Source organism: Eurypyga helias, unplaced genomic scaffold (assembly GCF_000690775.1).
Source record: "Eurypyga helias isolate BGI_N326 unplaced genomic scaffold, ASM69077v1 scaffold29478, whole genome shotgun sequence".
NCBI classification, from domain to species: domain Eukaryota; kingdom Metazoa; phylum Chordata; class Aves; order Eurypygiformes; family Eurypygidae; genus Eurypyga; species Eurypyga helias.
Genome location: NW_010268030.1, coordinates 11003 through 22378, shown reverse-complemented (window position 1 = coordinate 22378; position 11376 = coordinate 11003). Strand labels below are relative to the sequence as shown.

At 49.7% G+C, this 11376-nt stretch overlaps 1 protein-coding gene across 1 annotated transcript; it reads right to left on the bottom strand.

Annotated features, from left to right (window-relative positions):
* Positions 1 to 6419: 6419 nt before the first annotated feature.
* Positions 6420 to 10902, bottom strand: RNASEL (ribonuclease L (2',5'-oligoisoadenylate synthetase-dependent)). The gene is made up of 6 exons (XM_010157625.1): positions 9453 to 10902; positions 8946 to 9034; positions 8367 to 8557; positions 8145 to 8262; positions 7599 to 7720; positions 6420 to 6555 (listed from the first exon to the last, which is right to left on the bottom strand). The coding sequence occupies exons 1-6, from the start codon at positions 10900 to 10902 to the stop codon at positions 6420 to 6422; spliced, it is 2106 nt and encodes a 701-aa protein (XP_010155927.1).
* Between the last annotated feature and the right edge of the window lie 474 nt (positions 10903 to 11376).

The window sequence follows — 11376 nt, the reverse complement described above, 5'->3', positions numbered from 1 at the left end:
GCGGTGAGAAAGGGCCAATCCCTGCCCCGGCTGCCGGTATGGGAGCTGGGCTTTAGGGCGCTCTGCGTCAGTCCATGATGGGAAGTTTGTGCATGCTGTCTCCCTCAGGTTCAGAGGAAAGTCTTGAGAAAAGGCTGTCATTCAGCAAGTCTGCCTCCTGTCGTGCAGAACAGGTAGGTGGGCGCGGAGGCACTCTACCTCCCCCAAACCACACCGCCACACTGATGACTCCCCTTAAAACCCACAGGCCAGCTGGGTGGGTCTGTGCAGGATGCTGGTCCCCAGTAACGTTCACAGAAAATCCCCAGTTGCTACACCTTTCCACACCCTGAATATCCCTTCATCCCTGTCTCCATGAGCAGCAGCCACCGACACATCTCTCCCTTCCCTGCAGGCACCAAGGGAAGGACAGACCTCCAAGGAAGAACAGACCTCCCAGCCTACTGAGTCCATACTGAGCAGGACAGGGTTATGCTCCAAGAAAGCAGAGCAGCCTGGACACACTGCATAGTTTGCACTTAATCACCAATAAGACCTAAAAATAAAGCAACTCACAGCATCCTCCAGCCTGTCTGGTAACACAGCGCAGCAGCTTGCACGTCTGCAACCGTGGCAGGGGCATGCCATGACACATTTCTACCTGTGCAGGTTTGGGCTGGGATCAAGTTAATTTTCTTTATAGTAGCTAGGATGGGGCTGTGTTTGGGATTTGCACTAAAAACAGTGTTGGTAACACCGGGTTGTTTTTGTTACTGCTGAGCAGTGCTTACACAGAGTCAAGGCTTTTTCTGCTCCTCACCCCATGCCATCAGCAAGGAGGCTGGAGGTGCACAAGGAGTTGGAAGGGGACACAGCCAGGACAGCGGACCCCAACTGGCCAATGGGGCATTCCAGACCATATGGTGTCATGCTCAGTGTATAAAGCTGGGGGGAGAAGAAGGAAGAGGGGGACAGAATGATGGTGTTTGTCTTCCCAAGTGACTGTGATACGTGGTGGAGCCCTGCTTTCCTGGGGATGGCTGAACCCCTGCCTGTGATGGGAAGTGGTGAATTAATTCCTTGTTGTGTTTTGCTTGCATGCACAGCTTTTGTTTCACCTTTTAAACTCTCTTTATCTCGACCCACAAGTTTTGTCACTTACCCTTCCAATTCTCTCTCCCACCCCACCGAGGGAGAGTGAGCGAGCGGCTGTGTGGTGCTTAGTTGCCAGTTGGGGTTAAACCATGACACCAAGGAGATACCCGTGTCCACACAACAGCCTCTTTCCTCGTGTGTATCTGCAAAAGACTGCATTACCCAAAGCTGGGGCCCAGTTACAGTAAATAAATCACACTGGGTGCACAGCATGACACCACCTTTGAGGTCCCAAGACATTTGGAAGTTGCTTAAAGCCAGAAAGTAGTCACGATAAATATTTTGCCTGAGGACGGTGGACCTCAAAGACCACCACTGCTGCACTGTGAGCCCTGCTTCTCACCAAGGACTGGGATTGCTTTCCGCTGCTCAACATGGTTTAATCTTGCCTCAGCTCCTCACCCCTCCATGTTCCCACTCAAATTAAATTCCCTCAAATGGTTGGCAAGGCTAAGAGCCCACCAGTTTACTACTCATCTGTCCCTGGGTGATGAGGTGGTGCCTCTCTTGCTAGAGCCTTTCTGATTTTCCAGTCAAAATCAGCTCATACCTGACTTGGAGCCTCAGCATGAACATGGTTTAATCTTGCCTCAGCTCCTCACCCCTCCATGTTCCCACTCAAATTAAATTCCCTCAAATGGTTGGCAAGGCTAAGAGCCCACCAGTTTACTACTCATCTGTCCCTGGGTGATGAGGTGGTGCCTCTCTTGCTAGAGCCTTTCTGATTTTCCAGTCAAAATCAGCTCATACCTGACTTGGAGCCTCGGCATGTTTTTTGTTTTGTTTTTTATTTTTTTTTTAAACCAGTAAACCTGTATTTAACAAAGCACTAAACAAATCGTATCAAAGACCTTCATTTTCTCCAGGTGAAACTGAGTCACAGAGTGGCTTTGCCAAGTCACCAGGAAGCTGCAGACTTTCCAAATGTTCTTTGGACCTCGTGAAGAAAAGACTGTGACCTTTATCACGCCTTCCCTCTGACAGCTCTTTCGCAAGCTCTCAGCTTTGTAGCTTTTGAGCTATTCTTAGCTCCTTTTTAACCCTCAAAACCTAGAAAACCGCATCCTGGGAATAACACAGGTGCATTTCAGGCAAATGATGACCTGCTTCGTAATTGTCAGTTGTGATTATCAATGCTTTGCTTCTGGGGGATCAAAAACCCAAACAAACCCCAAGTCCCACAACTTTAAATGAGGCACTTAGGAGCAGCATCGGCTTCCCACAACCTGGACTGTGACCAGCCCCTTAAAATTGTCCTTGTGCTGTAGCCTGGTTTTGCCCCAGAAGCTTTCAGCCCCAAAAACTAGCTGCGTTGTTGTGTGCTTTACACTAACACTTCGAGCTCCACAGCCTGAGCCCAGCTGAGCCCAGTCTCTAGAAAGCTTCACGGATGTGCCTGAAGCTCATCACAGCAAAACCAGAATGATCTTCACTGCTTCTGCGGACTTATTTCCCCCCACCCAGTGCAGCAGATGAGACACATTGACCTGGGGCCGTCCCTTTGCACACAAGCATGTTTCTCAGCACGTGAGGATGGGGAGCACCTGATCCCGTCGCCTCAGGTTGAGCCAGCTGCCCCTGGGGTCAGCCAGCAGGAGCAGAGAAAAAAGGCACATCAAATACACGGCATACTGGCATGACAGCAGGGGATGAAGCGTGTAGGGCCAAATCAGCATGCCCTTGGGCACCAAGCATGGTCTGCAAGCCCGCCCCTATGAGAAAAAGGCGGGCAGCACCTCCCAGGTGGGCACTGGTGCTGGGAGCCATCAGCATTAACTGGCAGCTGGCTCTGCCCCCAGCTTTGCTTCTGGCTCCCTAAGACATCCTTACCCCCAGGCAGCAACATCAGGCACTGTCATACCTCCCAGTTGCAATACTGCCCCGTTGTCCCTTGCCACTGCTTTTCTGTCCTCCCTGACCCTGCAAGGAGGAGGAGCAGCCTGGTGTTTTCCCCAGCACTGGTCCCAGTCCTGCAGCCGCACCTCTCCCCATGGCCTGATGCGCCATGAGCAGTACGCTTGGCAGATGTCATGCGTGGATGGAGTTTCCCCTCTGACACCAGCCTGCCAGCATCTCTGGCTTCTCGGAAAGCAGACACAGCCCTGCAGACCACACAAACCTTCCCTGGAAATTCTTCCCAGCAGCCGCAGAGAAAAAAGTCACAATCTCCATGGGCTTAATCATGGCTTTGGTTTGGACATCCTTAAGCACTCTCTGCTTTCAGGAAGGCCTTTCCACAGCGTTGTAAGGCTGCCAAGTCATAGAATCATAGAACGGTTTGGGTTGGAAGGGACCTTAAAGATCATCTAGTTCCAACCCCCCTGCCATGAGCAGGGACACCTTCCACTAGACCAGGTTGCTCCAAGCCTCATCCAGCCTGGCCTTGGACACTTCCAGGGATGGGGCATCCACAGCTTCTCTGGGCAACCTGTCCCAGTGCCTCCCCACCCTCTCTGTGAAGAATTTCTTCCTGACATCTAACCTAAACCTCCCTGATTTCAATTTATACCCATTCCCCCTTGTCCTATCACTACAGGCTCTTGTAAAAAGTCCTCTCCCAGCCCCCTTGTAGGCCCCCTTCAGATACTGGAAAGCTGCAATGAGGTCTCCTCGGAGCCTCCTCTTCTCCAGGCTGACCAAGCCCAGTTCTCACAGCCTTTCGTCATAGGAGAGTTGCTCTTTAGCAAAACAGAGGAGTGACTCAAGAGGATGCAAAGGTCAAAGCAAGCCTGAAATTCAGGGTTTTACAAGAGAGCCCAGCTCGCGGGCTCACCTCTCCTTGTGCAAGAGCAAACAGGCTGCTGTGGCATGGAGCCACCATGCTCCCCATGCTGCTGAGACCTGGACATGCATCTCTGGGTGTCCTCCTGTTTTCTGGGCATGAGAAAGACACAGTGGGCAAGAAAAAGCAGTCAAGGAGGAAAGGAAAAAAATAAAAATATCGACACAAGAGCAGCTGACATTCTCCTGCTTGCATTTTCTCTAACGGCACCTCATCAACAGTTGCACAGTCAAGCTTTCTTGTTGTCACATCTATGTATTTTAAAAGGTTCCCAAGACCACCAGTAGGACCTTTGCTCTGAGCCAGGACCACCGGCGCAGGCTGGCACAAGGGCCTTACTGGCCACGAGCCCACGCACGGCAGTCTGCGATCAAACTTGTGCGCAGCAACGCCTGCTGGTTTGCAGGTACGTGTATCCATAAGCACCCACAGCTAAACAGATGCCGGGGCCTTAACGATGCTTTCTGGCAGCCACCCATCTGCAGAGGGGATGGGTCAAGCACACCCACTCCCAGTTTTACGTGTACACAAACAAGCACCTGCAAGCACTGATGCTCATCTTCGCACCTCGACTCATCCACGAAATCCTCACCCCACCCAAAAAAAAAAAGCCAAAAAAAGCACCATTCAGCCATTATTCCACAAGAGACAGCTGGCTTCCGAGGACAGGAAGCCTTCAGTAATTCCCAACATCTTTTCCCATTGGATACCCATGTGAGCCAGAAGGAATTCATCTGAGCAGTGACAGAACCATCCACCACCTTACCTAAACAACCAAGAGGCACCTCTACAAGGAGGCAAAACATCCCATCCTTTTTGGCATTTGATAGTGCTGCAGGCTATCTCTTTCTGCACAGAGGGGATGGGGCAACCTCATTCATAAATGAGTGTAGAGTTAGTTTTCCAGGCAAGTTTATTCCAAGTTTGGTTCTCCATAAGCTAATTGAAAGATTAACAATCTCATTTTGTGGGGAAAAAAAACCCACATTAAAAATCTTTTCAACAGCTGAAAAGTATTTCTATAGGCAGCATATGACCATTGTGCAAATCAGAGCATTGACAAGAAATAAGCAAGCTCTTGGACAATCGGACACACACATGGCATGCCATGGGATTTGGGAAAGGGGTTTGTGCCACCCAACCTCCAATATCGAAGCTCTGAGCTGGCAGTATGGGCACCAGCCCTGTGCAAGGAAGGTGAGGAGGACAGTGATGCACCACCAGCAACACTGTTTGGGACCCAGGGAGTCTCCAAGGGGAGAAAGTGAGTGCTTGTTTCCAAGTTTTGGAAACAGGGAATGTTGGTGCATAGCCCTGCCTTGCAAACCCAGCAGAGCTTATCCTTCCCAGGAGCTGGTCCCTACAGTCCTTTTGATGTCAGTGACCTTTTTCAGGTGAGTCAGGGATATTCACAGCAGCAGAGTTTTGTGGGATTGTGCTCCTTACATCCATTCCTCATGGAAACATCTCCTTTGTCCTCCAGCAGAAGTCCTTCAGGTCCCAGCAGGCTGGGTTGAATGTGCCTCCATCAAATCAGGGGGATAACAGGCCAAGGGCAGCTCTGCAGCCAGAACATTGCCTAGGCATCTCATTTTCTGGCCCCTGTGTTTCAAAAAGACTTAAAAGAGAGAATCCATGTCTTTCTAGGGGTGGATGAGTGGCTCATCAGTGCAAGCTGTAAGGAATATTGGCCCTAGCAAGGAATTTGAACTCCTTTTCCTTTACCAGAGTCCCATGTTGTCTGGCAATGCCTGAGCTCTTCTCCTGCCTCCCAGATGTGTTGGCTATACGGAGGCTGTCCCACATCTCCCTGCTCTCATAAGGATCAGGGCCTTGATCTCCACCTCACAGAGGTGGATAAGCCCAGAGGGACAGAGGTAGTCAAGGGACACGTGGGCTGGCACTCAGCTTGGTTCCTCTCCAAAACCTGTGGTTGATACACCAAACACTTCTGAAGCAGCTTTTGTTTCTTTGTCAAAGTCCTCCATGTCCCTACATGTGCTGTCTCCCATCTCCTTACCCACTTTCATAGAATGGTTTGGGTTGGAAGGGACTTTTAAAGACTATCAAGTTCCAACCCCCCTGCCATGGGCAGGGACACCTTCCACTAGACCAGGTTACTCCAAGCCTCATCCAGTCTGGCCTTGGACACTTCCAGGGATGGGGCATCCACAGCTTCTCTGGGCAACCTGTTCCAGTGCCTCCCCACCCTCTCAGAGAAGAACTTCTTCCTGATATCTAATCTAAACCTCCCCACTTTCAATTTAAACCCGTTACCCCGTGTCCTGTCACTACAGGCCCTTGTAAAAAGTCCCCCCCAGCTTCCTTGTAGCCCCTTCAGGCACTGGAAGGTGCTATAAGGGCTCCCCGGAGCCTTCTCTTCTCCAGGCTGAACACCCCAACTCTCTCAGCCTTAACTTCAACTCCGTTGCAGATGAAGCAATAGGGAATAAAAAGAGGCAGCCATGGTGGGTCCAGACATGGGATATGAGGCACTGACATCCTACAGAGAAGGGTCCTCAATGTCTGCAAAGTGACTGTATTCGGGATTCTGGCGTAAACTGTTGTAGGCATAAATGGTAAGTGCTGGGAAACGCTCCAAGAAATACTCTGCATGGTCTCCAATTTTGTTGCTGATCCTGAAAAAGAACAAAAATAAAACAGATTTTTAAATCTTGCCCAAGGATTCAGGGGTCCAGGATGCCCTGGTTCCTCCCTTGCAGAGAAAAAGCCATTCCAGGGGCTTTCTGGCAACACAGAAATGTTTCCTAGAAATCCTAGAGCTGCAACTTTTCTCTACCTCCCCCTAAACTCCTCAATCCATTTTTTTGGTATTCCTCCAGCACCTCCATCTCTCTAATCCCACCTGCACTTTCACAGAAGAGCAGTGCTGGCCATCAGCATCAGTGAAACCATCACCACCTCTAACCTCACAGGTAAGCGCCCATGACTGTAGAGGGTTGGAGACTCCAGCAGCTCTTCAGGAGTCAAGACCTCTTAACAGGATCTTCTAACAGGACCGGTGCATCTTGATCCATCCCTCAAAGCACTTCAGCACAGCAAACACAGCACTTTGGCAATACTAGCAAGGTAGATAAGGAGGCTTTTCAACGGTATAAAAATGATACTGATATTTAAGAGCGATCTGAAAACCTTCCGGAGCGATGGCGAGAACGCCAGCCTCCAGCAAAAAATAACAACCCAGAGGACACGGTGGTGGTGTCCTCAGCTGTGGATCCACGACCTGCCACAGGCTGCCCTGCAAAGGCAAGGCTGCAGGACGAGCTGCCACCAATTCCTGGAGCTGCTGCTATCCCTGTGGAGCGGAAGGCTCTGGCTGAGGACGTTCATCTCTGGGACATGATCTGGGAGTCAGATTTTGCTTCAAAATCTGAGGTGCAATCCTCTGAGCTAACTTCCTTCTCTTACCCTCAGGAAGGCAATTTCGAGGGGGCTCGCTCCAGACTGCTTGCTGCCGTGACACACAGCCTCTCACACTCTATTGCACTGCCAGAGGAGGTAGCCCCTCTAACGAGATGAGCTTTAACGGGCTTTCTCCCACATCCCAGTTGTGCTCACCCTTCTGGAAAACCATCTGGAGAAGATTTTGCTCTCGCACTCACTGATGCAGATACCCAGCTGCTCCCTGCAAGGCAACTGTGGCAGGAGTGTGAACATGTACCTGACATCTGGGTGTTCATCCAGGTTTCTGATGAGCCTCAGCAGGTCAGTGACATCGTTGCTATATTTGAATGGTTTTCCTCTCCTAGGGTTTTCCATGATATTCAGAACATCTCTGTCAATCTGAAAAAGAAAAGCACGTGGATTATTCTCTGCCTTTCACACCCCACAAAAGCAGCACATCCACCTCCCCTCACCACAGCCACTGCCTTTCTGCAGGGAAAAATCATCTTGCACGAGCAAAAAGCCCTGACCCTGCAGGGCACGGGCCATATGGACCCCCCCCAATTCTGCCGACTCCTCTCCTGCCTTGCCAAGGCATGACATTCCCTACTACCACCCCAGTCAACAGAGCTCCTGTAAGCACCAGTGTCGTTAGTCTGGTGTATTTTGACTACGTGGCTTAGATTTAATTTTTTCCCCCGGTTATCCGTATTTGCGTGGCATGACTTTTTCCAGCTACTTATTTAAACAGGGCCCATGAAACACTCAAGAAAAGCTTCTCCTGAGCTCAAACCTCGTATCAATCCAAAGAGAAGAGGATTACCAGCTTGGTCCACTCTGGATAAGGAAAACTTTCAGTACCATTAGGAACTTGAAAGACAGCTTTTCGGTTGCGGAGATCTTTGATTTTATTCCATATACTCTTCAGGAACTTGAACCTGCTGTGGAACAAGGAGCTTCATTAGCTGCAACAGGACATCACTGTTCCCAGCACCACAGGGAAACCCGGTGCTGAAAGCTTTTCCTTTGCACTCCCAAGACTTACATCTGTTTGCTCCAGAAATAGGGATGTTTGCTCAAACCTTCCAAGCCTCGTTTGTCATGAGAGACCAGGCTACCTACAAGGTCCAGAGCCTCCTCGTAATCTGGGGAATCGGCAGCCAAATCCTCGGCACTGGCTAGCTGAAGGGGCTTCCTACCCCCTGTTAAAACGTACACCACGAGTCTGCTGAGGGCCTGCAAAGAAACACGTCACTGGTCACGTGCCAGATGCATGACGTTTCTTCCCAAATGGAAGAGGACTAGTATTCCTAAATGAGCGGATGAACACACACGTGCACCTATAGGCATGCAGAAGGATACAAACTTCGAGGCTGTGTGCAGAAAGACGGAGGAAACGGGCACCATAATCACGCTCACAGGGTACATGTGGATATCCCAGCACCAGCCACAGCCTTGCATCCTAATCACCATCATTCTTACACAGCATCTATTGTTATATGGGCTTCCCCAAAAAACTCAAGGTGTTTTCTAGTTGAAGATGCAGAAAGGGTTCCCCTAGGATTTCACCGCAACAAAAAGTGCCTGAGATTTTAAACCATACATTGATTTACGGGGAAGTTACCTCTAAATCTGAGTTTACAAGCTCTTTTTTGCCTTCAATCAACTTTCTTTTATTATCAAAGTCCGCCAAGTAGATTTTGCCACCTAAATCTGAGGAAATAAGAGAAAATTGTTAATAAATGATGGTGGAAAACCTTACGGAAATCCAGAAGTCAGTGACCTCGATAAGGTCTGTCACTGACTTCTGGATGACCCCTTCTTTAGAAAGCAGTTCTCTGAAAAGAGATCTGCTGTGGGTCTGCAAAGCCGTGGGAAGGAGGGCAGACCTAACGAGACATGTAAAGGTGTTCTGTTCTCTCCTCTGTGGCTGTCTGTGAACATAATATACTTATTTAGACAGGAGAGTTAATGCCACAGGCATGTCTTTATTCTTCAGAGACATCTGCACTGCTGTTTATATCTGGTTTAGGTTTTGTTTCGTTTGCTTTACAGATGGCTATGAAGCATCTTCTCTAAACTACAAGCAACAGGAAAGCAAAATGAAAACAGTGAGAAAGCAAAATATAACCTATGAAAAAGTTCCTGGGGTGGAGATCCTGGTGAGCAAATCCGAGGGAGTGCAGCTCTCTCACCGCCTGGAAGATCATCCTCACAGCATCTTTGCAATCCGTTTGGTTTTCTGTTTTCTGCAGGTGTTCTTCCAGGTTTCTCTCCCAGAGGGGGAAGCACAGGTACATGTACCCTCTTGCCTTTTCAAACTGGAAGAGCTTCAGTAGGTGTTCACAGTTACCACACTGCTCGAAGAACCTTTTCTCTTTCTCACCCTCTGTGCTGCGGCTCATTCTCACTGCTACCTCCGTCCCACCATGGAGCCCCAGGTAGATGCCACCCTGGGAAGTGTTCTGAATTCTCTGCTGGATGTATTGAAATGTCTTCAGTTTGCCAATCATAGGGCGATATATTTGATAAAGTTTTTTTAGCTGGTCCCTCCAGCGTTTGCTGTTTGGCTCCCAGTCTTTGAGGGTTCCTGGAATGATCTTGGCATTGTACTGGCGAAGGAGACGCGCCACGTTAGGAGCACGGTTCCTATTTGCAACAGCAATAAGGTTCCCAACATCAGTCCTTGCTCCTTTTTCACACAACAACTTCACTATATTGTGATCATTCTTCTCTACAGCCACCATCAGTGCTGTGTTGCCCTCCTCATCTGCATCATCAATATCTATTTCACCCTTCTCCAATAAAGCTTCCACCAAATCTGGGCTCTGCATTTCAACAGTGAGGATGAGGGCAGTTTTCCCACATTCGTCTTTGCTGTTCACATCGACACCGTGATCCAACAGGAAACGGCCTATGGAGACAGCTGACTCGTACCTTCCCTTGTCACAACCCTTCTTGAGGGCGTGGATCAAGGCGTTCCTATCTTTGTTGTCACAGATGTTCACATCAGCCCCCATCTCTTGGACAAGAGTTTTTACAGCCGAGAAGTGGCCCTCCCTACAAGCATCCATCAGTGCTGTCACACCTCCTTTATGCAGTTTCGCTTTCTCCTCACTAACTGCCCTCCTCAAATTCACATTTGCTCCTTTGCTATACAGGAATTTCAAGGCTTCCTCATTCCCATACCACGCAGCCTCCATGAAAGCTGTGAAGCCGTTGTCATCATGGTCATTAATATTTAACCCACGTTCAAGGAGGAGCTCCAGTATCTTCACATTTCCTGCTATTGCTGCCTCAGTAAATGCAGTGCCACCGTTGTCCTTCCTGGCATGTGGATGAGCCCCTTTGTCCAGCAGAAGCCGGACCAAGTCCTCCTCATTAGCTTGCACGGCGCTCTGCAGTGGTGTCCAGCCACCTTCTGCTTTGGAGTTCACATCTGCCCCTTTCTCCAGCAGCTCCAGCACACGTTTGGTATCACTGTGCCTTACAGCAGTATTTAACTTGAAGGCAAGCTCTTCGGCTGTCTCCGTGCTGGAAGGGGGAGATGCCTCCAGCTGGCTGTGAGCTGTGGGCTCCATGATGGTCAGAGGAAGGGCTCTGTACCTCTGACGTTCCTCACCAAAGCCCAGGGAACCCACTGAAGGATGGGTAAGATGCAATGATGTCCGGTGCCTTTGTTGTGGGAGATGCTCTGGTTGGCTGACAAAACACACCACATAGGATAGGCTGCTATTTTAAGGGCTTCGTGGTCCTCACCTAATTAATAAACAGAAAATCTTGTTCAATTAGACTGCGAAACCTTGCTGTTTATATTTGATGTCCTGGAGGTCTATGTGTGGGGCAGCTAAGGACAGCAACGCCAGCACCAGCCAAGGGACCTAAGGCCTGGGGAGAGCAGGGAGAGACTGGGATAGACTTTACGCAGGCAGTGGTACCCGTCATGGTTTTTTGCTGGCCTCAGCACTAATTGCAGCCCAAACAGGCATCCCCTGAGGCATCTGAGTGAGGGTGAGGGTGTTCTCGCTATCAGTGTTATCTCAGACTCATTACTG